The sequence below is a fragment of the Ursus arctos genome, unplaced genomic scaffold (assembly GCF_023065955.2).
Source record: "Ursus arctos isolate Adak ecotype North America unplaced genomic scaffold, UrsArc2.0 scaffold_5, whole genome shotgun sequence".
Classification (NCBI taxonomy): Eukaryota; Metazoa; Chordata; class Mammalia; order Carnivora; family Ursidae; genus Ursus; species Ursus arctos.
Window position 1 is genome coordinate 32614398 of NW_026623067.1, and position 27213 is coordinate 32641610.

Consider the following 27213-nt stretch of genomic DNA (forward strand, 5'->3'; position numbering starts at 1 on the left):
TCACAGAAATGAAAAGCACAGCATAAGGAACAGTCAATAATACTGTAATATACTTATTGTGGTGAACATTTCATAATGTATATAATTTTTGAATCACTATGTTGTATACCTGAAAATGATTTAATATTAATATTAATTAATTAATGTTAATTAATATTAATAATATTAATATTATATATCAACAATGCTTCAATTAAAAATAATTATATATATGCAAAAAAAAGATGGTTTGCTTTTGTTCTTGTGTTGTTATACTTTCACCACAGTATTCCACAGAGGCCAATAAACTTTCTCTGTAAAGGAGGACAATGAATATTAAGCTTTGCAGACCATACAGTCTCTGGTGCGACTTCTCAAGCAACTCTGCAACAGGGTGAAAGCTGCCACAGACGATATGTAAGTGAATGGGTGTGGCTGTTACAATAAAACTTTATTTACAAAACAGACAATAGGCCAGATTTGCCCATCCCTGCTATGGAGAGTAATACAGTAGTCCTAAAATTTAAGAGTGTTCATGTTGTTTTGTAGACTCAACGAAACAGGCAATACCTCCAATGGAAATAACTTTCAGTACTTAATGTTGCATTGTAAATGTCATCTTTCATTATATTTTAGCATGGTCAAGCAGGTTCAGGCACCAAAATCAAAAGAAAAAAAAAGAATTATACACCATGATCAAGTGGGACTTATTCCAGGAACACAGGTTGTTTCAATATGCAAAACCAATTAATGGAATATATTTTTCATCATATCAATAGATTAAAAAGATAAAATGTACTTGGTCATCTCAATAGGTACAGAAAAAGCATTTGACCAATACCCTTTCATAACAAAAACTCTCAACAAACGAGGAATAAAAGGAAATTTTGTCAACCTGAGAAAGGGCATCTACGAAAACCCACAGCTAACATGGTACTTAATGGTAAAAGATTGGATGCTTTTCCCCTGACATTAGGAATGTCTGGGGACATTCTGACACGGATGACATTCTGACATGGATGTCTGCTCTCACCACATCTTTTCAGCACTGTGCTGGATGTTCTGGTCAGAGAAATTAGGGGGAAAAGGAAACAGAAATCATCCAGACCAGAAAAGAAGTAAAATTATCTCTGCTCACAGACGACATGATCTTGTATATAGAAAATCCTAAGGAATCCACAAAACAATTATTAGAACAATATGTTCAGCAAGGTTGCAGGATACAAAAATTAATATACAAAAATCAGGGTTTTTTTCACACTTGCAATGAAAAATCTGAAAATGAAATTAACAGTTCCATTCACAATAGCATCAGAAAGAATAAAATACTTAGGAATAAATTTAACAGAAGTACAAAATGTATGCTCTGAAAACTATAAAACGTTGAAAGAAATTGAAGATCTAAATAAAATAGAAAAATGTCCTATGTTCATAGTTTAGCAGATTTAACATTGTTTAGATGACAATACTCTCCAAAATGATTTACAGATTCAGTGTAATCCCTATCAGAATCCTAACTGTCTCTATTGAAAAAAAAAATTGACAAGCTGATCGTAAATTCATATGAAACTGTAAGGAACCCAGAATAGCCAAAACAATCTTGAAAAGGAAAAACAAAGTCGGAAGACTCACACTTTTCTGTTTCAAACTCAATACAAAGCAATAGTAATCAAGATAATGTGATTTTGGAACAAGGACAAACATACAGATCAACAGAATAGAACTGAAAGTCCAGAAATAAACCTTATATTTCTGGTCAACTGGTTTTCAACAAGGGTGCCAAGACCATTCAATGAGGGAAAAACATTCTTTTCAACAAATGGTGCTCAGACAAGTGGATAGACACATGCAAAAGAAGGAAACCCCTTACCTTACACCACATATAAAAATTAACTCAAAATAGGGGCACCTGGGTGGTGCATTTTGGTTAAGCCTCAGACTTCCGGTTTCAGTTCAGGTCACGATCTCAAGGTTGTGAGATCAAGCCCCATATGGGGCTCCACACTCAGTGGGGAGTCTGCTGGAGATTCTCTCTCCCTCTCTGTCTGCCCCTCCCCTCTGGCTCACTCTCTCTCAAATAAATAAATCTTAAAAAAAATTAAAAACTTTTGTGTGTCATAGGACACCATCAAGGAAATGAAGAAACAATCCACAGAATGAGAGAAAAAATTTAAAAATGTATTGTCTGATAAGGAATTGAATCCACTCGTGTACAAAGAATTCTTACACTCAATAATAAAAAGCCAATACAATTTAAAAAATGGACAAAGGATCTGAACAGATATTTCTCAAAGGAAGATGTATAAATGGCTAATAAGCACATGAAAAGATGCTTCACATCTTTAGTCATCAAGGAAATGCAAATCAAATCCACAATGAGATACCACTTCACACCCATTAAGATGACTAGAATCCAAGTCAAATAATAACAAGTGTTGATGAGGATATTAGAGAAACTATAATCCGCACACTCTGCTGGTGGGATTTTAAAATGATGCAGACACTTTGGAAAACAGTTTGGCAGTGTCTCAAATAATTAAACATAGGGTTACCATAAGACTCATTAATTCTACTCCAAGGGAAATGAAAACATATGTCCACACAAAAACTGGTACATAAATATTTAGAGCAGCATTATTCATAATATTCAAAAAGTGAGTACAACTCAAATGTCTATCAGTGGACAAATGGATAAACAAAAGTGATCTATCCATATAATGGGAAAATAATGGGGCTATAAAAAAGGAAAGGAAGGGGATGCCTGGCTGGCTCAGTCAGATGAGCATCTGACTCTTGATCTCGGGGTTTTGAGTTCAAGGCCCACATTGAGTGTAGAGATTACTTAAAAATAAAATCTTAAAAAAAAAAAAAAAGGAAAGGAAGTACTAATATGTGCCACAACTTGGATGAATCTTGAAATCATTATGCTAAGTAAAAAAGTTAGTCACAGAAGACCACATATTATATAATTCCATTCATACGAAAATCAGAATAGGGAAATCTACAAAGTCAGAAAGTAGATTAGCGGTTGATTAGGACTGAAGCAAGAAGGGTGGGGGTATAGGAGAGTGACAGCTAAAGGATACAGGGTTTCTTTTAAGGTGATGAGAAAATGTTCAAAAATTATGGTGGTGTTGCACCTATCTGTGAATATACTAAAAACCATTTAATTGCATACTTTAGATGCATGAATTATATTGTGTATGAATTGTATCTCAACAAAGCTTTTTTTAAAAAGAACAAGTAGTGAGGATTTATTTTTTTATTTTTATTTTTTGCATTTTTAATTTTTAATATTTTTATTTAATTTTTTTGCTTTGTCCCAACCATAATTTTTTAAATTTAAATTTTACTTAGTTAACATACAATGCAATATTTGTTTCTGGAGCAGAATTCAGTGATTCATCAATTACATACAAGAGCCAGTGCTCATCACAAAAAGTGCCCTCCTTAATACCTCCACCCAAAAGTATTAGAAGTAATAAGAAGAGAAGATAAAATTAAAATACCACCATTTGCAAACCCCAATGAGTTGACAGATCTAGCCATTAAGCATCAGTGGCTACCAACATCACAGAAAGAGACATTCAGACTTATGCCTCTCCTGACCCAAAAAGACAACACTGCCTATAATCTTGCCAAATAGATTGAACCTCAGACTAATCCACCCTCTGGACCCAGGTGCTAATTTGCACAAAATATAAAGGACAAAGAAACATGTTGAACTCCACTGCAAGTATGCAATCAAAAACTCAGACTTAGAAACTCAATGGTCTGGGTTCTTCAACAGATAAATTGTAAGAAAAATAAAGGGATAGAGGAAATTGCTGTAGTTTAAAAGAGATTTTAAAAACATCAGATCTTGGAGTGCCTGGGTGGCTCTGTCCGTTAAGTGTCTGCTTTCAGCTCAGGTCATGATCCCAGGGTCCTGGGATGGAGTCCTGCATTGGGCTCCTTGCTCAGAGGTGAGCTTGCTTCTCCCTCTATCCCTACCCCTGCTAGTGTTCTCTCTCTCTCTCTTGCAAAAATAAATAAAATTTATAAATAAATAAATACATATCAGATCTTATTTAAATAAAAAGGCAAGACTAGATTTAACAAATATACCACAGTAATGTAAGATTATGACGTTAGGAGAAGCAGAAATTGGGTGAGGGTTGTATGGGAACTCTCTGTACTATCTCTACAACTTTTCTATAAATGTAAAATTATTCCAAAATAAAAAGCATATTTATTTTTTTAAGATTTTATTTATTTATTTGAGAGAGAGTGAGTGAGAGAGAGAGAGAGAGAGAGAAAGAGAGCACAAGTGGAGGGGAGGGGCAGAGAGAGAGAGAGAGAGGGAGAAGCAGACTCCCTGCTGAGCAGGGAGCCTGATTCAGGGCTCAATCCCAGGACCCTGGGATCATGACCTGAGCCGAAGGCAGATGCTTAACTGACTGAGCCACCCAGGTGCCCTTAAAAAACCTACTTAAAAAAGAATGCCTGGGGAGGGTGGAGGAGAAAGTCTAAGGTGGACATAAAAATGATAATAATTAAGTGTTGGCAAGGATATGAAGAAATCGTAGTCCCTACATTCTGCTGGCGGGAATGTAAAACAGTACAGACACTGTGGAAACCAATCTGGCAGTTCCTCAAAGGATCAAACACAGAGTTGCCACAAGACACACAGTTCCAGCTCCCAGGTATAGACCCCAAAGAAATGAAGACACATGTCCACACTGAAACATGTACACGAATGTTCACATTATTCACCCTAGCCAAAAAGTGGAAACAATCAAGATGTCTATCAACTAAAGACTTGATAAATAAAATGTGATCTATCTATAGGATGGATATTATTCAGCCATAAAAAGAAATGAGATACTGATACATGCTACAACATGGATAACCCTTGAAAACAATATTCAGAGTGAGAGAAGTCAGTCCCCAAAAAACAGATCTTGCTTAATCTCATTTATATGAAAAGTCCAGAATAGGCAGATACATACAGAATGAAAGTAGCCTCATGGTTGCTAGGCCTGGAAGGCTTGACAGGAAAGGGAGAGTGACTGCCAATGGATACAGTGTTTCTTTTTGGGATGATGAAAATGTTCTAAAATTGAATGTAGTGAAGTAGAGGAGTTAAGATGGCAGAGGAGTAGGAGACACCTTTTTCAGCCGGTCCCCGAGTCGAGCTGGATAGGTACCAGACCAGCCTAAACAACCACGGAACCAGCCTGAGACGCAGGAAGATGCATCTAGATCTCTACAAATGAACATCTCCAGCGCTGAGTATTGAGGTACGAAGCGGGGAGCCATGCAACCGTGCACAGATATCGGAAGATAAACGGAAGGGGGAGGGAGCCGCCGCGTTCAGGCGCCAGGAAGCGGTAGCCACTTGCACGGGGCAGCGGGCGGGCTCTCGGTGGGCACCCGCAAAACAGCAGACTGAGACCGTGAGCCGGGTGCGCGCGTCACTAGGCATCTCGCGGAACTCCGGAATCCTGGTGCGCTCACTGGATCCAGACTGAGACCGGGAGCTTCCGGAGCGCGCGCGGGGCGGCTGGCGGCATTAGAAACACAAAGGACAGAGACGTGCCGGCCCTGGAAGTGAGGGCTGGGACGCCGGGTGTGGGGCGCACATCCCGGGACGCTGCAGGGTTGAGCAGCACCAACAGTAACAGAGTTAAAGTGGCCAGAACATTAGTAGAGAACGGGCCGCAATCCCTCTGTTCTGTGACAGAGGCTGAAATTCGGCCGCTGCTGCTCTGACTCTCAGAAGAGGCACAGCAAACCGCCAGGGAAAGCCACCAGAGAACAAAAGCCTGGAAATACCGGCTCAGAGAGTGCCCATCCCCATCCCCCCTCGCAGGGGACATGGAGACTCTAACCAAACAGGGTTGCCTGAGTATCGGCGCGGCAGGCCCCTCCCCCAGAACACAGAAGGCAGGCTGAAAAATCAAGAAGCCCACAACCCGAGGCGCCTGGGTGGCGCAGTCATTGAGCGCCTGTCTTCGGCTTAGGGCGTGATCCCGGCGTTCCGGAAAGGAGTCCCTCATCGGGCTCCTCCGCTGGGAGCCTGCTTCTTCCTCTCCCACTCCCCTGCTTCTGTTCCCTCTCTCGCTGGTTGGCTGCCACATAAATAAATAAATAAAATCTTTAAAGATGAAGCCCACATCCTTAAGATCCCTATAAAACAAGGGGCACGGCCTGGGACCCAGTCAATAATTTGGGCTCTGGACAACCCCGCAACCTCTCCTCATCAGAATGACAAGAAGGAGAAGCCCCTGCCCAGCAAAGAAAAGACAGTGAGTCTGTGGCCTCTGCCACAGAAATAATGGATATGGATGTAACCAAAGTATCAGAAATGGAATTCAGAGTAACGATGGTCAAAATGATGAGTAGAATTGAAAAAACTATTAACGAAAAGGTTACTGAGAATAGAGAATCCCTAAGGACAGAAATGAGAGCGAATCTGACAGAAATTAAAAATTCTATGAGCCAAATGCAGGCAAAACTAGAGGCTCTGACGGCCAGGGTCACAGAAGCAGAGGAACGGGTTAGTGAATTGGAGGATGGGTTAATAGAGGAAAAAATGAAAATAGAAGATGGTCTTAAAAAAATCCACGCCCACGAATGTAGGTTACGGGAGATTACTGACTCAATGAAACAATCCAATGTTAGAATCATCGGCATCCCCGAGGGGGTGGAGAAAAACAGAGGTCTAGAAGAGATATTTGAACAAATTGTAGCTGAAAACTTCCCTAATCTAGTGAGGGAAACAAACATTCGTGTACAAGAGGCAGAGAGGACCCCTCCCAAGCTCAATCACGACAAACCTACGCCACGTCACGTCATAGTGCAATTCGCAAATATTAGATCCAAGGATACAGTATTGAAAGCGGCCAGGGCAAAGAAATTTCTCATGTACCAAGGCAAAGGCATCAGAATTACGTCAGACCTGTCTACACAGACCTGGAATGAGAGAAAGGGTTGGGGGAGCATATTTAAAGCTCTTTCAGAGAAAAACATGCAGCCAAGGATCCTTTATCCAGCAAGGCTGTCATTCAGAATTGATGGAGAAATAAAGACATTTCAAAATCGCCAGTCACTAACCAATTTCGTAACCATGAAACCAGCCCTACAGGAGATATTAAGGGGGGTTCTATAAAAGTAAAAAGGCCCCAAGAGTGATACAGAACAGAAAGTCACAGCCAATACAAACAAAGACTTTACTGGCAACATGGCATCATTAAAATCATATCTCTCAGTACTCAGTCTTAATGTGAATGGCTTAAATTCTCCCATAACGCCACAGGGTTGCAGATTGGATAAAAAGAAATGACCCATCCATTTGCTGTCTACAAGAGACTCATTTCGAACCCAAAGATGCATTCAGACTGAGAGTAAGGGGATGGAGTACCATCTTTCAAGCAAATGGACCTCAAAAAAAGCTGGGGTAGCAATTCTCATATCAGATAAATTGGATTTTAAACTACAGACTATAGTTAGAGATGCAGAAGGGCACTATATTATTCTTAAGGGAAGTATTCAACAAGTGGATATGACAATTATAAATATATATGCCCCCAACAGGGGAGCAGCAAGATACACAAGCCAACTCTTAACCAGAATAAAGAGACATATAAATAAAAATACATTAATAGTAGGGGACCTCAACACTCCACTATCAGAAATAGACAGAACACCCTGGCAAAAACTAAGCAAAGAATCAAAGGCTTTGAATGCCATACTCGACAAGTTGGACCTCATAGATATATATAGAACACTACACCCCAGAACCAAAGAATACTCATTCTATTCTAATGCCCATGGAACATTCTCAAGAATAGACCATGTTCTGGGACACAAAACAGGTCTCAACCGATACCAAAAGATTGAAATTATCCCCTGCATATTCTCAGACCACAACGCTCTGAAATTGGAACTCAACCACAAGGAAAAATTTGGAAGAAACTCAAACTAAGAACCATCCTGCTCAGGAATGACTCGATAAACCAGGAAATCAAAAATCAAATTAAACAATTTATGGAGACTAATGAGAATGAAAATACAACAGTCCAAAACCTATGGGATACTGCAAAGGCAGTCCTAAAGGGGAAATACATAGCCATCCAAGCCTCACTCAAAAGAATAGAAAAATCTAAAATGCAGTTTTTATATTCTCACCTCAAGAAGCTGGAACAGCAACAGAGAGACAGGCCTAATCCACGCACGAGGAAGCAGTTGACCAAAATTAGAGCTGAAATCAATCAAGCAGAAACCAGAAGTACAGTAGAGCAGATCAACAGGACTAGAAGCTGGTTCTTTGAGAGAATCAATAAAATTGACAGACCACTGGCAACACTTATCCAAAAGAAAAGAGAAAGGACCCAGATTATTAAAATTATGAATGAAAAAGGAGAGGTCACGACAAACACCATTGAAATTGGAAGGATTATTAGAAATTTTTATCAACAGCTATATGCCAATAAACTAAGCAATCTGGAAGAGATGGAATCCTTCCTGGAAACCTATAAACTACCAAGATTGAAACCGGAAGAAATTGATTTCTTAAACAGGCCAATTAATTATGAAGAAATTGAGTCAGTGATAAACAACCTTCCAAATAACAAAACTCCAGGCCCGGATGGTTTTCCTGGGGAATTCTACCAAACATTCAAAGAAGAAATAATACCTGTTCTCCTAAAGCTATTTCAAAAAATAGAAACAGAAGGAAAGCTACCAAACTCATTCTATGAGGCCAATATTACCTTGATCCCCAAACCAGGCAAAGACCCCCTCAAAAAGGAGAATTACAGACCGATTTCCCTAATGAATATGGACGCCAAAATCCTCAATAAGATACTTGCTAATAGAATCCAACAGTACATTAAAAGGATTATCCATCACGATCAAGTGGGATTCATACCTGGGATGCAAGCGTGGTTCAATATTCGCAAATCAATCAGCGTGATACATCATATCAACAAGAAAAGACTCAGGAACCATATGATCCTCTCAATCGATGCCAAAAAAGCATTTGACAAAATACAGCATCCTTTCCTGATTAAAACCCTTCAGAGTGTAGGAATAGAAGGTACATTTCTCAATCTCATAAAAGCCTACTGCAAATATTATTCTCAATGGGGAAAAGCTGGAAGCCTTTCCCTTAAGATCAGGAAGTCGACAAGGATGCCCACTCTTGCCACTACTATTCAACATAGTACTAGAAGTCCTTGCAACAGCAATCAGACGACAAAAAGGGATCAAAGGTATTCAAATCGGCAAAGAAGAAGTCAAAATGTCTCTCTTCGCAGATGACATGATACTCTATATGGAAAACCCAAAAGAAGCCACTCCCAAACTATTAGAAGTTATAGAGCAATTCAGTAACGTGGCGGGATACAAAATCAATGCTCAGAAATCAGTTGCATTTCTATACACGAATAACGAGACCGAAGAAAGAGAAATTAGGGAATCCATCCCATTTACAATAGCACCAAAAACCATACATTACCTTGGAATTTACTTAACCAGAGACGTAAAGGACCTATATTCTAGAAACTATAAATCACTCTTTAAAGACATTGAGGAAGACATAAAAAGATGGAAAGATATTCCATGCTCATGGATCGGAAGAATTAACATAGTTAAAATGTCCATGCTACCCAGAGAAATCTACACTTTCAATGCTATCCCGATCAAAATACCGAGGACATTTTTCAAAGAACTGGAACAAATAGTCCTTTAATTTGTATGGAAACAGAAAAGGACCCAAATCTCCAAGGAACTGTTAAAAAGGAAAAACAAAGCTGGGGGCATCACAATGCCGGATTTCGAGCTGTACTACAAAGCTGTGATCACAAAGACAGCATGGTACTGGCACAAAAACAGACACATAGACCAATGGAACAGAATAGAGAGCCCAGAAATGGACCCTCGGCTCTTTGGGCAACTAATCTTTGATAAAGCAGGAAAAAACATCCGGTGGGAAAAAGACAGTCTCTTCAATAAATGGTGCTGGGAAAATTGGACAGGTACATGCAAAAGAATGAAACTTGACCACTATCTCACACCATACACAAAAATAAACTCCAAATGGATGAAAGACCTCGATGTGAGACAGGAATCCATCAAAATTCTAGAGGAGAACATAGGCAGCAACCTCTACGACATCGGCCAAAGCAACCTTTTTCATGACACATCCCCAAAGGCAAGAGAAACAAAAGATAAAATGAATTTATGGGACTTCATCAAGATTAAAAGTTTCTAAACAGCCAAGGAAACAGTCAGAAAAACTAAGAGGCAGCCCACGGAATGGGAGAATATATTTGCAAATGACACTACAGATAAAGGACTGGTATCCAAGATCTACAAAGAACTTCTCAAACTCAATACACGAGAAACAAATAAACAAATCAAAAAATGGGCAGAAGATATGAACAGACACTTTTCCAATGAAGACATACAAATGGCTAACAGACACATGAAAAAATGTTCAAAATCATTAGCCATCAAGGAAATTCAAATCAAAACCACACTGAGATACCACCTTACGCCAGTTAGAATGGCAAAAATAGACAAGGCAAGAAACAACAATTGTTGGAGAGGATGTGGAGAAAGGGGATCCCTCCTACATTGTTGGTGGGAGTGCAAGTTGGTACAGCCACTCTGGAAAACCGTGTGGAGGTCCCTTAAAAAGTTAAAAATTGAGCTACCCTATGATCCAGCCATTGCACTACTGGGTGTTTACCCCAAAGATACAGACGTAGTGAAGAGAAGGGCCATATGCACCCCAATGTTCATAGCAGCAATGTCCACAATAGCTAAATCGTGGAAGGAGCCGAGATGCCCTGCAACAGATGACTGGATTAAGAAGTTGTGGTCCATATATACAATGGAATATTACTCAGCAATCAGAAAGAATGAGTTCTCAACATTTGCTACAACATGGACGGCACTGGAGGAGATAATGCTTAGTGAAATAAGTCAAGCAGAGAAAGACAACTATCATATGATTTCTCTCATCTATGGAACATAAGAACTAGAATGATCAGTAGGGGAAGAAAGGGATAAAGAAAGGGGGGGTAATCAGAAGGGGGAATGAAACATGAGAGACTATGGACTATGAGAAACAAACTGAGGGCTACAGAGGGGAGGGGGGCGGGGGAATGGGATAGACCGGTGATGGGTAGTAAGGAGGGCACATATTGCATGGTGCACTGGGTGTTATACACAACAAATGAATCATCAAACTTTACATCGAAAACCGGGGATGTACTGTATGGTGACTAACATAATATAATAAAAAATCATTATTAAATAAAAAAAAAAGAGAGAGAGAAGGGCCATATGCACCCCAATGTTCATAGCAGCAATGTCCACAATAGCTAAATCGTGGAAGGAGCCGAGATGCCCTGCAACAGATGACTGGATTAAGAAGTTGTGGTCCATATATACAATGGAATATTACTCCGCTATCAGAAAGAACGAGTTCTCAACGTTTGCTACAACATGGACGGCACTGGAGGAGATAATGCTAAGTGAAATAAGTCAAGCAGAGAAAGACAACTATCATATGATTTCTCTCATCTATGGAACATAAGAACTAGGATGATCGGTAGGGGAAGAAAGGGATAAAGAAAGGGGGGGTAATCAGAAGGGGGAATGAAACATGAGAGACTATGGACTATGAGAAACAAACTGAGGGCCACAGAGGGGAGGGGGGTGGGGGAATGGGATAGACCGGTGATGGGTAGTAAGGAGGGCATGTATTGCATGGTGCACTGGGTGTTATACACAACTAATGAATCATCGAGCCTTACATCGGAAACCGGGGATGTACTGTATGGTGACTAACATAATATAATAAAAAATCATTAAAAAAATAAAATTGAATGTAGTGATGATTGTACAACTTTGTGAATATACTAAAAACCACTGAATTGTACAATTTAAATGGGTGATTTTTATGGTATGTGAATCATATCTCAAAAAAGCTATCATTTTAAAAAGGCTTGGTTAAACTAAGTGCATGTACTTAGAGAAGTAGATAAAACTATAAAGAAATGAAAGGAACTGAATATAATAAAAGTCAACATCATGGTCACTTATGGGATAAGGGAGAGCGATATAATTGGAATAGGGCACATAGAGAGTCTTTGGAGGGGCAGCAAAGTTCTATTTTTTAATTCAAGTATAATTAATATGAAGTGTTATATTACTTTCAAGCATATATGATTCACCGATTCTATGCACTACTCATTGCTTATCGTGATAAATGTTTCTTAATCCCCCTCACCTATTTAACCCATCCCTGCCCCACAAAATTCTATTTTTTGATCTAGCAGTGAAGCTATACAGTCATTGCGTGAGCTTTTTTGTATCTGTGTGTTGCTTTACAATAACAGGATTTTTTTAAAAAAACATGCACTAGCAAATTTATTTCAAACATAATGTGAAGTCTCATAGAATCCAAATTTACCATGTACAAGTTATCAATTTTGTCTCTGTGGATAAGAGATTATATCTGTTCCCAAACAACTTATCTTTCAGTAGGAAGTGTTTTTTTAAAAGAACTAGAACTAGGCCATATTAAATATTAACTGACACAAAATTTATAAATAATGAACAAGACGGTTTAGAAGGAGATATGATTTGGGGGCAAGGATTGGAAAACAGGGGGAACATCAGAAAAGGAACTTAAGCTCTATCATGAAGAGAGGGTAAAAGTGGGACATAGATCTTATGGAGGCTACATTGAGCATTTACTATACTCTAATCTTCTTCATTCATTAAATCATTTGATTCTCACAACAAACCGATGAAACTGGTTCTATTATTATTTTCATTATACAGATAAAGTAACGGAGGCACAGAGATGGTCTGTGTGAGGCATCAGTGGTAAGTACAGTTGAGAAGGTACTCTGGGGTGACTTGGGGCAAATGAGTTTTCCTTTCTGTACCTTAGTATCCTCTTATTTTAAATGGGGATGATGGGGAGATGGGCAAAATGGGTGAAGGGGAGTGAGAAATACAGACTTCCAGTCACAGAAAGAATGTGTCATGGGAAAAAAAGGTACAACATAGGGGATATATCAATGATACTATAATAGCATTGTAGGGCGACAAATGGTAACTACATTTGTAATGATCATAGCATAATGTAAAAAAAGATGTCGAATCGTTATGTTGTACACCTGAAACTAATGTAATACTGTGTGTCAACTATTTTCAAATTAAAAATTTTTGTTTAAATATTTAGCATTACTTCTTTATTTTTCTAAAAAAGATTTTACTTATTTATTTGACAGAGAGAGAGAGAGAGCACAAGTAGGGGGAGAGGCAGAAGGAGAGGGAGAAGCAGGCTCTCCTCTGAGCAGGGAACCCAGTGTGGGGCTTGATCCCAGGACCCTGAGATCATGACCTGAGCCAAAGGCAGATGCTTAACCGACTGAGCCGCCCAGGCACCCCTCAAATTAAAAAAATTTAATAAAATAACTGAATTATCATAATAAAATGAAATAAAATGGGGGTGATAATAATAGCAGCACCTTATAGGGTTGTGAAAATTAAATGATTTAATGCATGTAAAGTATTTAGAACAGTTTCTGGCATGAAGCAAATACTCACTGAAGTTAGATATTGTAAAAACAGAATAATGGCTTCTAGGAAAAGTGCGTGAGAATTATCCACCATCGCCCCATTTCTTGTGTTAAGTTGGACCACTTGGTCCCTTTATGTACTCAGGATTTGCTATTTGTATAGAAGATTGCAGTTTCATATGCTGTTTCTACAGTTTCACAATAGACTGAGACTATGCTACTTTTTAAGGCATCTAGAACAGCACAACTTAAAAATTATTTGCCAGACTTTGTAAAGAGGGTGCCATATTCCAGAAAATAGGAAACTTGGCAGTTCCTATGGTAACACTGGCAGAGTGAGGTAAATGATTTTTAAATCTTTGCAGAATGTAGAAACTAAAGATAAGCAGAGGAGACAATTCTGCCAAGGGTGGGGTACAGCTTAAAGCAAGCATGGATACAGCCTGAAAGATGTCTGCAAAGATCACCTGGAGTTGGAGCCCCTCTGCAGTACAGAACAAACATGGTAACATCATTATGTAGCAGGGCAGGTGCCTAGAGGGTCTCTCTTTTTTTTAGAGGCATCTCTTTCTTATTCCTTTTTTTTTTTTTTTTTAAGATTTTATTTATTTGACAGAGAGAGAGACACAGCCAGCGAGAGAGGGAACACAGACAGGGGGAGTGGGAGAGGAAGAAGCAGGCTCCCAGCGGAGGAGCCTGATGTGGGGCTCGATTCCAGGACCCCAGGATCACGCCCTGAGCCTAAGGCAGATGTTTAACGACTGAGCCACCCAGGTGCCCCCCCTTTCTTATTCCTAACCCACAAGCAGAAGGCAGAGGGTATCACAAGTTGGGGTGACAGATACACAAAGGGAAAAAAGAGATGACCAGGAAAAGGCAGACAGGATCCCAAAATATACATACTTTCCATAAGAGGTATCTTTTAATACTAATTCTGGAGCTCTATACCAGCGTGTGGCCACATAGTCCGTATAAATGCCCCCAGGAGCTGCTAGAGTTCGTGCAAAACCAAAATCACAGAGCTTAGTAATTCCTGACTGGGATACTAAAATATTCTCAGGTTTTATATCTCGATGAATGATCTAAAAACAAACAGAAGATTAAATACATTAAAATGAGATTTCATTATCTAGAGGATCATTCAAAAATTATACTGAGAAAACCTAGCTAATTAAAACAGTAAAGCTATTTTCTTATCACATGCTATTTTCTTATCACATGCAAAGGATTAACTACACAAGGCAAAAGCTAAATAGTTACATGTTTTCAATTCTTGCCCCATCCATCATCTCAAAATAAAATGAAGCCGGGGTGCCTGGGTGGCTTAGTCGTTTGAGCCTTCAACTCTTGATTTTGGCTCAGGTCACGATCTCAGGGTCTTGGAATCAAGCCCTGCATCAGGCTCCATGCTCAGCCCAGAGTCTGTCCCTCTCCCTCTTCTCTGCTCACACCCCCCCCCCCCGTGCTCTCTTGCTTTCTCTCTCTCTCAAATAAACAAAATCTTTTTTTTTTTAAATGAAATGAAGCCAAGAAAACAGACATAATACTGAAAAGGTAAATCACATTCCCAAAAAGAAAAGTAACCAAAAGAACTTAATGAAAAACAGGTTATTTCCTTTAACCTCATGTCATTCTAGATACAACTAATTGCCCTTTCTTTCATTCCTTCACAGCTAAACCTCTTGAAGATATTATCTTTACTAAATCTTCTCTTTCTCACCACTCATTCACTCCTTAAAGTAATATAATCTTTCTTTTGCTTCTATATTCCATTAGACGGCCACAACCACAGTCATCATGAACTTCATTGTTGCTGTATCCAATTACATCCCTCAATATACACATCTGACTTGTTAACTTAGTGTAAAAATTTTGCCAACTACTCCTCCCTTCCCGATTTCAGGGACCTAAAATTCTCCCAGTCCCTTCTATTTCTGTGGCATTTCCTCTTTTTCTCTTTGTCTCTTAAAAGTAGGTTTCTGGTCTCAGGATTTCTTTTCTCATACATCATGTTCCCTGGGTAATCACATTTACTCATTTGGTTTTTTTTTTTTTTTTTTTTACCACTTTCTTCATTTGTTATGGGGAAACCATACTCTCTTGGCTTTCTTTTCACCTATTGGCTGCTCCATCTCAATCTCATCTACTCTTCTACCTTTAGTAACTAACAATATACTGATGATTTCCAAATTTCTATCTCTAATCAAGATAATACTCCTGATTTCCACAAGGAGTGGAAGTCCACAAGAAGTCCAACAAAGCTGACCCAGACACCCCTTAAACTTAGCAATTCCGAAACTGAATGCATATTCTCCCCTAAACCTATTTGTTCTCAACAGTCCTTTAGCTCCTTTAGAGGATGGATCAAACATTGACCCCATGGCTTAAGCCAGAAACCGAGGTAACCTTCTCCTTCAGCTCCCATACATACTTTTGTCCCTAGTTCAAGTTCCCTCAACTCTCTCACCAAAATTACTGCATTGCCAACTGGTCTCCCTGAATTCATTCTGATCCCCTCCAACCCACTGTCCACAAAAGGAAGTCACAATACTATTTTACAATCACATGTGTGTGGCACCAGCCTGGCTCAGTTGGAAGAGCATGTGACTCTTGATCTCGGGATCATGGGTTTGAGCCCTACACTGTTTGTAGTGGTTACTAAAAAAAAAAAAAAAAAATTAAAACTAAAAAAAATCACATGTGTGATCATGTCACTTCCCGGCTTAACATCCTTCAAGGATTCCCCATCCCATAGGACAAATTTGAAACTCCCGAAAATGGTTTATAAGGCCTTGTAGAATTTGGCCCTTGCTCACTTTCTCAACTTCCCTTTCCTAGCCTATAGGATATTTCCCAATTTTCCAAGGTTTGTCTCACCTCTGTGCATTTGCTGATGTTTTTCCAACTGCCTAGAACACTTTGCCTGACCAACTATTTCTTTAGATCTTAGCTTAGGTATTTATATTAGATGTTCCTCGTATATGGTCTCACATCGTTCTGCACTTCCCCCATCACATTATTTGTCATGCCACATTATTAATTGTCTGTTTACTTGTTTGTAACTCCCACTAGACTGAAAGCTCCACAAGGGCAAGATGTATGTCTGTCTTGTTCAAGCTATATCCCTAGTGACCAATACAGTGCCTAAAACAAAGAAAGCGTTTAAAAATTTTATGAAATGTGTCAGCACAAGTGAAAATATCTCAGTGACAGAAATCTAGGACCTTTCCTTGTTTATACAACTTACTTATATAAGTCTTTTGGATTGGCTCTTGTTCTGCCTCAGTCTCCCTCCATAAATGGCCAAAAAATTAACTTGGGGTAATGTGCCACCTTAAGGGTGCCATCCATAAAACTATATTAATCTTTCTTTATTTCTACAACTTTTATTGAATGGCTACTATATGCCAGGCACTATACCAATATCTAAAGATATAACATGAGCAAACACTGACATAGAAAAGCAAATCAAGATACCATTCACAAATTCTGCCCACCACATATCCATTGTCCTCCTCCTCAGTCCTTTAAACACAGGCAGAAAGATCCATCCAGTTGATACCCTAATATTTTCATTCTTTTCCACAACTAACACCATGACTATATATGGAATTTTGTTATCCTTGAGAACCAAGCACTTTCCAAAGCCCAACTTTTAAAACTCTATGCTTGACTACATCCTCCTTGGTCTTCCACTATCACACTATGACCTCCATAGAGACAATATTTCTTTCCCTTTGTTTAGGTCTTTAATTTCTCTTAATGTTTAGTAGTTTTCAGTTTATAGGTCTCATACATCTTTTGTCAGATTCTCCCTAAGTATTTCTTATATTTAAAGCTGTTTAATGGTGGTTTTTTTGGTTTTGTTTTTTTTGGGGGGGGGCACCTGGGTGGCTCAGTCAGTTAAGTGTCCCACTCTTAGTTTTGGCTCAGGTCATGATCTCAAGGTCATGGGATCAAGCTCTCTCCCTCCCTCCCCCTCTACTCCTCCCCTCCCATATGCACACACATTCTCTCTCTCTCCCTCAAATAAATCTTTAAAAAAAAAAGAGAAAGATTTTATTTTTAAGTAGTCTTTTCATTCAACCTGGAGCTTGAACTCAGAACCCTAAGATCAAGAATCACATGCTCTAGGGGCGCCTGGGTGGCACAGCGGTTAAGCGTCTGCCTTCGGCTCAGGGCGTGATCCCGGCGTTATGGGATCGAGCCCCACATCAGGCTCCTCCGCTATGAGCCTGCTTCTTCCTCTCCCACTCCCCCTGCTTGTGTTCCCTCTCTCGCTGGCTGTCTCTATCCTGTCGAATAAATAAATAAAATCTTAAAAAAAAAAAAAAAAGAATCACATGCTCTATTGACTGAGCCACCCAAGTGCCCTGTTTAATGGTATTTTTTATTTCTTTTTTTTTAAAGATTTTATTTATTTATTTGACAGAAAGAGAGCACGAGCAGGGGGAGGGCCGCAAAGAGGGAGAAACAAGATCCCCACTGAGCAGGGACCCTGACATGGAGCTTGATCCCAGGACCCCAGGATCACGACCTGAGCTGAAGGCAGATGATTAACCAACTGAGCTACCCAGGTGCCCCTAATTTCAATTTCTGATTGTTGATTGCCAGTATATAAAAATACAATTAATTTTGATACACAGATCTTACATCCCACAACCTTGACAAACTTACAAATTAGTTCTGTTTTGTTGCAGATTCCATAGGATTTTTTAAAGATTTTATTTATTTATTTGACAGAGAGAGACAGCCAGCAAGAGAGGGAACAGAAGCAGGGGGAGTGGGAGAGGAAGAAGCAGGCTCCCAGCAGGGAGCCCGATGCGGGGCTGGATCCCAGGACCCTGGGATCACTCCCTGAGCCGAAAGCAGACACTTAATGACTGAGCCACCCAGGCGCCCCTCCATAGAATTTTCTACATAGATGATCATATCATCTGTAAATAAAGACATTTTTACTTCCCAAAAAGAAAAAGTACCATTTCACACCCACTGGAATTGCCACAACCAAAATGACAATAAACAAATACTGGGGAGGAAGTGGAAAACTGGAATGCATTGTTAGTGGGGATGTAAAATGATACAGCAACTTTGGAAAACAGTTTGGCAGTTCTTTAAAAAGTTAAAACATAAACCATATGATCCATACGGTTTTTTTTGTTTTTTTTTTTTAACGAAAGCTCCACACCCAACATGCAGCTTGAACTCATGAACCCTAAGATCAACAGTCACGTGTTCTACCGATGGAGCCAGCCGGTCACTCCTACCCATACAGTATTTTTTTTAAAAGATTTATTATATATTTGAGACAGAGTACGCCTGCAAGAGCTCACAAGTGGGGGGAGAAGCAGAGGGAGAGAATCTTCAAGCAGACTCCCCACTGAGCTCCAAGCCCCATGGGGGTGGGGGTGGGGTGCCTTCTTGATCTCCAGACCCATGAGATATGACCTAAGCCAAAACCAAGACCTGGATGTTGAACTGACTGAGCCACTCACGCACTGCCCCCAACCCCCCAACCCCCAGTATTCTTAATTCGCCTTATTTTACTTCCCTCTCCCTAGCTTCTGGGACTTTGTAAACCAACAGTCCCCAAAATCATAGGAAAACCAGTAGCCTAGCAGCCACCGGAGAAAGTGGAACAGGTTATATCTCCTCCAAAGCCCCATTCCCAGGTAACTATCATTATTTGACCTGTCTGACAAGTCACTGGAAAATCCCACTAGAAGCCTTGTCTTTTTTTGACCAAAGGCAGAGCTTGCCTAGTGCATAGAGCTTTTCTCCTGGGGTCTTGGTCAGAAATAACTAACAGCCACTTTATAACATTATAGCCACCTGAGGTAGCTGTAACAATTAGGACAAACAACAAGTTGGCCAAAATACTTAAAAAGATAGATTGGGAGTAAGATGTCCATAACGGGTTTGAAAAGCTTCAACATAGGGGTGCCTGGGTGGCTCAGTCAATTAAGTGTCTACCTTCGGCTCAGGTCATGATTCCAGGGTCCTGGAGCAAGCCCTGCATTAGGCTCCCTGCTCAGCGGGAAGCCTTCTTCCTCTCCCTCAGCGGCTCCCCCTGCTTGTGCTTGCTTTCTCCCTCCCCCCACTCTCTGTGTCAAATAAATATATAAAATATTAAAAAAAAAAAAAGGGAACGAAAGAGAAAGGCTTCAACAAATTCCTGAGAATCCAAACAGCCACATGCAGAGCTATGCACATGCCCAGGAAAGACTGGAGATGGTATGAAAGCTCTTACCTGTGGATTAGTTTGAGGCTCTGAGCAAGCAAGAAGGTAAGATCAAGTGAGAGTCGCAAACTGCCTGCCTGAACACTGAGGCATGTCCCAACACACTGAAAGAGCCCCTCAGTAAAAAAGGCTGAGAGATTTCTTGGTTTCAAGCATTTAAGGAAATCTCTGCCTAATCATTAGCTAACCTCTAAGCCAAATGAGCAGAGATTTCAGTGGTCACACATGAGGAAGAATACACATTTTGCAGAATTAGTTCAGTAAAGTAACTAAACAGCCACAACAACAAACTCTGAGAAATGGCAAATTCTGATTTCCAGAGTTTTCACATTATGTTATTTTAAATTCCAGTTTTCAACAAAAAATTATAAATTTCCAAAAAAGGTATCTCTAAATCTCTAAAAAGGATCTCTAAAGGTATCTCTAAAATCTCTTAAAAAGATATGCAAAGAAACAAGTATGGCCCATATATGGAGAGAAAAGCAGTCCATAAGAAATCTTCCCTGGGGTGCCTGGATGGGTCAGTCAGTTGAGCATCAGACTCTTGGTTTCTCAGGTCATGATCTCATGGGTCTTGGGATTAAGCCCTGCATAGGGCTCCATACTCAGTGGGGAGTCTGCTTGAAGATTCTCTCCCTCCCCTCACTCTCTCTCTCTCTCTCACTCTGTCTCTCTAAAATAAATAAATCTTTTTTTATCATTTTTTTTAAGATTTTGTTTATGTATTTGACACAGAGAGAGAGAGAGAGAGAGAGTACAAGCATGGGGAGAGGCAAGCAGAGGGAGAGGGAGCAGCAGTCTCCTTGCTGAGCAAGGAGCCCGATGTGGGGTTCGATCCCAGGACCCTGAGATCATGACCTTAGCCGAAGGCAGATGCTTAACCAACTGAGCCACCCAGGCACCCCTAACATAAATGAATCTAGAAAGAAAGAAAGAAAGAAAGAAAGAAAGAAAGAAAGAAAGAAAGAAAGAAAGAAAGAAAGGAAGGAAGGAAGGAAGGAAGGAAGGAAGAAAGAGTGAATCTTCCCTGAAGAAGCTCAGATATTGAATTTGCTGTAGACAATAATCAACTATTTTAAATATGTTCTAAGCTAGGGGTGCCTGGCTGGGTCAGTCAGTAGTGTGCATGACTCTTGATCTCTGGGTTGTGGGTTTAAGCCCCACATTGGGTGTAGAGATTACTAAAAAAATAAATAAATAAAACTTTAAAAAAATGTTCCAAGCTAAAGGAAACAATGTCTAAAGAACTAAAGAAAAGTATGAACACAATGTCTCATCAAATAAGGAATATCCTGAGTGCCTGGGTGGCTCAGTTGGTTAAGCATCCGACTCTTTGTTTCAGCTCAGGTCATGATCTTAAGGTTGTGGGGAGCTCTGCACTCAGTAGGGAGTCTGCTGGAGAGTCTCTCTGTCCTTTTCCCTCTACCCCTTCTCCCACTCATGCTCTCACTCTCTCTCTTTTATAATATATATGTATAATATATAATATATATAAATATATAATATGATTTTTAAAAATTAAAAATAAAAAATACCCATAAAAAGAAAGAAATTATTAAAAAGAACTAAATAGGGATGGCTGGGTGGCTCAGTCAGTTAAGCATCTGCCTTTGGCTCAGGTCATGATCCCAGGGTTCTAGGATCAAGTCCCGCATCAGACTCCTTGCTCAGTGGGGAACCTGTTTCTCCCTCTGCCTGCTCTGCCTGCTGCTCCCCCTGCTTGTGTACTCTCTCTCTCTCTCTGACAAATAAATAAATAAAATATTAATAAATAAATAAATAAACAAAAATAAAAAGAACTACATACAAAAGAACATGATCAAGAACACAAAAAGGCAACCCACAGGAGAAAATACTTGCAAATTCTGTATCTGTTAAGCATCTAATATTCAAATACATAAAGTACAACTCAACAATAAAAAGACAAGTAACCCAGTTTAAAAATGAGCAAAGGACTTGAATAGACATTTCTTCAAAGAAGATATACAAATATGAATTTGCCAGCCCTGAAGTTTTCATTTTAATGGAATTTATACTGTGTGATTTTTACATCTGAATTTCTTCATTTAACACGATGTTTTCAAGGTTCATTCATGGTGAGGCATATATCAGTACTTCATTCCTTTTTATGGCTGAATACATTTCATTGTATGTATATACCTCATTTGTTTATCCATTCATCAGACTGATATATAATTGAGTTGTTTCCATTTTTTGGCTATTATGAATAATGCTGCTATGAATATTCTTGTGCAAATTTTCATGTGAACACATGTTTTCAATTCTCTCATGTAGATACCTAGAACTAGAATTGCTAGGTCATATGGTAGTTCTATATTTAACTTTTTGAGTAACTGCCAAACTGTTTTCCATACCATCTGCACCATTTTACATTACCACCAGCAGTGTATGACCGTTCCAATTTCTCTACTTCCTCGCCAATATTCGTCATCGTCTGCTTTTTAAATTACAGCCAGCCTGGTGGGCGTGAAGTGATTTCTCATTGTAATTTTGATTTGTATTTTCATAATGACTAATGATATCGAGCATCGTTTCATGTGCTATCAGCCATTTATATATTTTGTTTGGAGAAATGTCTACTCAAATCCTTTGCCCATATTTAAATTGGGTTGTCTTTTTACTCTTGAGTTGTATTTTACATATCTTGGATACTTATCAGATATATGATTTGCAAATATTTTCTTTCATTCTGTGAACTTTTTACTTTCTTGATAGTGTCCTTTGATGTACAAAAGTTTTTAATTTTGATGAAGTCAAATTTGTCTACTTTTTTCTTTGATTACTTTTGCTTTTGATGTTATATCTAAAGAACTATTACCTAGGGATGCCTGGCTGGCTCAGTCAGAGGAGCATGCAGCTCTTCGTCTCAACGTAGGTTCAAGCCCCACGTTGGGTGTAGAGATTACTTAACAGGGAGCCTGACATGGGGCTTCATCCTGGGATCCTGGGATCACAACTCAAGCTGAAGGCAGATGCTTAACCGACTGTGCCACACAGGTGCCCCCATGAATATGAACTTTAGGACAGAAATTGAGACGTTTACCAATTTTAAGCACAAGGTCTGTATGTGGGTAAAAGCTGGAGGGGAATACAAAGAAATGAGAGTAGTTTTTGTTGGTGTGATAGGCTCAGATCATGATCTGGGAGTCCTGGGATCAAGCCCCACATCAGGCTCCCTGCTCAGCGGGGAGTCTGCTTCTGCCTCTCCCTCTGCTGCTCCACCTGCTTGTGCTCTCTCATTGTCTCTAATAAATAAAATCTTCAAAAGTTTTTTTAATCTGATTTATAATACCTCTGCTTTTGTAGCCCTATATGCTTGAAGGTAAACACTCATCTGAGGCAAGAACTCAAATTTCCATATCATCTAACAGCCTCAGAGAACCTGGTTCTAAATCACCTAGAACTTTGATTTGATAAACTTTCCAGTTGGAAAATTATACAATTAAACACTAATGTGTATATGAAAAAATAAGCCAGTAGCTTCTAGAAAGAGGCTGAATAAGGATGTTTGAAGTAGACCAAAAAACTGGGAATTCCCTTTATGCCCTAAAAACCAAATGGAAATTGCAGTCCTTGATTGGATCTTAATCTTAATAAATCATTTGTAAAAGATATTTTAGGAACAACTGGGTACAATTTAATATAAGTTTGGTATTACATGACATTAAAGAATTATTGTGCAGATGTAATCATGATTCTGAAGTTATATAGGAGAATGTTTTTGGTTTTTTTTTTATTTAAATTCAATTAACATATAATGTATTATTAGTTTCAGAGGTAGAGTTCAGTGATTCAACAGTTGTATATAACACCCAGTGCTCATTACATCACGTGCCCTCCTTAAGGCCCATCACCTAGTTACCCCATCCTCCCACTCACTTCCCCTCCAGCAACCCTCAGTTTGTTTCCTATGGTTAAGAGGCTCTTATGGTTTGTCTCCCTCTTCTCTCTGATTTCATCTTATTTTATTCCCCCCCCTTTCCCCTATGCTACTCTGATTTGTTTCTTAAATTCCACATATGAGTGGAATCATATGATAATTATCTTTCTCTGATTGACTTATTTCACTTAATACCCTCTAGTTCCATCCACATTGTTGCAAATGGCAAGATTTCAATTTCTGAAGGATGAGTAATATTCTACTGCATACATATACCACATCTTCTTTATCCATTCATCTGTCAATGGATATCTGGGCTCTTTCCATAGTTTGGCTACTGTGGACAATGCAGCTATAAACACTGGGGTGCAGGTGCCCCTTTGGATTACTACCTTTGTATCTTTGGGGTAAATACCTAGTAGTGCAAGTGCTGGATCATAGGGTAGCTCTATTTTTAACTTCTTGAGGAACCTCCATACTGTCTTCCAGAGTGGCTGTACCAGCTTGGATTTCCACCAGCAGCGTAAGAGGATTCCCCTTTCTTTGTACCCTCGCCAAAGCTTGTTTCTTGACTTGTTAATTTTAGCCTTTCTAACTGGTGTGAGGTGGTATCGCATTGTGGTTTTGATTTGTAATCCCTGATGCCGAGTGATGTTGAGCATATTTTCATGTGTCTGTTGGCCATTTGCATGTCTTCTTTGGAGAAATGTCTGTTCATGTCATCTGCCCATTGCATGATCGGATTATTTGTTCTTTGGTTGCTGAGTTTGATAAGTTCTTTAAAGATTTTGGATACTAGCCCTTTATCTAATACGGCATTTGCAAATATTTTCTCCCATTCTGGAGGTTGTCTTTTGGTTTTGTCAACAGTTCCCTTTGCTGTGCAAAAGCTTTTTAACATGATGAAGTCCCAATAGTTGATTTTTGCCTTTGTTTCCCTTGCCTTTGGAGAAGTGTCTAGAAAGAAGGTGCTGTGGCTGAGATCAAAGAGATTGCTGTCCATGTTCTCCTCTAGGATTTTGATGGATTCCTGTCTCACATTTAGGTCTTTCATCCATTTTGAGTTTATTTTTGTGTGTGGTGTAAGAAAATGGTCCAGTTTCAATCTTCAGCATGTGGCTGTCCAATGGAAAATATGCTTTTATAAAGAGATACATAGTGACCTATTTAGGAGTAAAACGTCAGGGTACCTATAATTTAAGATACCTCAGAGTAGATGAAGCAAAATATTAATATATTAAAACATATTATTTTTTTAAGATTTTTTTTTGAGAGAGTGCACATGTGCACATGAGTGAGCTGGGGGGGAGAAGAGGGGCAGAGGAAGAAGGAGAGAGAGAATCTCAAGCTGATTCTGTGCTGATTACAGAGCCCGATGTGGGGCTCAATCTCATGACCCTGAGATCATGACCTGAGCAGAAACGAAGAGTGGGACGCTTAACTGACTGAGCCATCCAGGAACCCCAAAACATATTAAATAATAATAAAATGTTAACAATAGCATTATCCAAATAGTAACAATTCCCTGTTTAGAAGACTATGAGTTTAAAATTCAAAGCAGAGTTAAAAAAAAAAAAAAACTATGCAAGGGGCAGCGGGGTGGCTCAGTTGGTTAAGTGTCTACCTTTGGCTCAGGTCATGCTCTCCAGGTCCTGAGACTGAGCCCCATGTCAGGCTTCTTGGGCAGCAGGGAGTCTGCTTCTCTCTCTCTCTCTCCCTTTGCCCCACCCCATCATTCACTCTCTCTCTCTCTCAAATAAATCTTTTAAAAAATAAAAATAAATAAAACACTATGCAAAAGTGGCCTAAACTTAGGGAAGAAGGGCTTTGTGGAGTAGGAGGTGGGATGGGGCTAAGAAATATCAACAGTGCTTTGGTATTATTCAGAATATTTCGTAATTCATAAAGGTTACTGAAAATTTAATAAAATTTAAGAAGCTCCATAAGGACAGGAATCAAGTCTTTTTCACTCAAGGCTGCATCCTCAGCTCCTACTACAATCAATGATTGCTACCAGAAGATGCTCAATGAATATTTATTGGATAAAGGAATGAGGGAACGAATAACCATTTCTTCCCCATAAGTGGCCAAATATTTGCATTTACACTTCGCTTCCAAAATGGTTTCAAAGTGACTTATAATATTTTTTTTCAGGATTCACAAAACTTTATTCATTTAGAATAAACAAGCTCTTACATAGCACCTAGACTGTTTCACAAGCTTACCGGACTTGGACTATTTTTGAAGAATTATTGCTATTTGTATGACGTTTACAATTTTGTGTATAGTATGCTATTTTCTAAGTACACAATAAGCAATCTGAATTATCACATGAATTCCAAAACTTTGAGTTTTTAAAAATAATTTTATGAAATAAAAGCATGCTAAGATTTATTGTTTACATAGTTTTATTTTTTTTAAGACTTTATTTATTTGACAGAGACAGACAGCAAGAGAGCACAAGCACGGGGAGTTGCAGAGAGGAGGGAGAAGCAGGCTTCCTGCTGAGCAGAGAGCCCGATGTGGGGCTCGATCCCAGGACCCTGGGATCATGACCTGAGCTGAAGGCAGATGCTTAACCGACTGAGCCACCCAAGTGCCCTGTTTACACAGTTTTAATCTGTCATACCCATTTGCTCTAAAATAATGAGCTGAAATTATAACATCCCACTTGCAAAAGCCAGACATAGTCAACTCTTACTTCTGTGTTTGATAGTGGAAGACCAGCAGTGCACATCAGCACAAATAGCACATAATCTTATGCTACATAGTTTGGATATTTTATAATATATTTTTAAATTTCTTTAAGTAGAGTTGACATACAATGTTATATTTCATTCAGGTCTATGAGGCTTATACTACTAACCAGATCAAAATTTTAAATTTTAAAAAACAACCAGAGTGAAAAAGATAAACCAAATTCCTATAATTAACTAGTTACTGTAACTGAACAGTAAATTTTTATTTGAGCTGCATAGAAGCCAATATAGGAAAGAAAACCTATTTTCATTATTAAATGAAAGAAGGTAAACAAATATTTCTGGAGATAAAAAGCTTTTCAGGTACTGAACTGTATCTGACTTCATAAATTATGAAAGTAACATTGGTATCATGGTAGACACTATTTTAGAAATTTCAGTTACATAAAAACATTCATCTGAAATTGGAGATATTAGGAAAATAAAGTTTTTCTTTCTTGATTTTTGTCAACATGAAGATACCTTAAATCATCAAGGCCAGAACCTAGATATACAGATAATAGGCATAACAATATTCCAATGAGCCACTTCACTCACAGCTGCCTTAATTCTCAGGAATAACTAACTTTACAATATTCTGTGAGATGAGCGACAGGGATAATTTTACTTTAGGTCCTGGGTAAGACCAAGAGAATAAAAGGATTTAGATGCTTCTGTCTAGGCCTTTTCTCTGCTGTCCCCACAATTCCATGGACATTCTTACATATTTGGTGCTGAGGACTACCACTTACTTTTCTTTCTGTC

At 39.1% G+C, this 27213-nt stretch overlaps 1 protein-coding gene across 4 annotated transcripts in view; it reads right to left on the minus strand.

Annotated features, from left to right (window-relative positions):
• Positions 1–27213, minus strand: part of CDKL3 (cyclin dependent kinase like 3) — a 111817-nt gene that overhangs the window by 74167 nt on the left and 10437 nt on the right. For all 4 annotated transcript variants that reach the window (XM_057307011.1, XM_057307012.1, XM_048220938.2 and 1 more), the window contains exon 4: positions 14472–14650. In XM_057307011.1, the coding sequence (XP_057162994.1) occupies positions 14472–14650 (179 nt within the window). The remainder of the gene's footprint in view (positions 1–14471; positions 14651–27213) is intronic.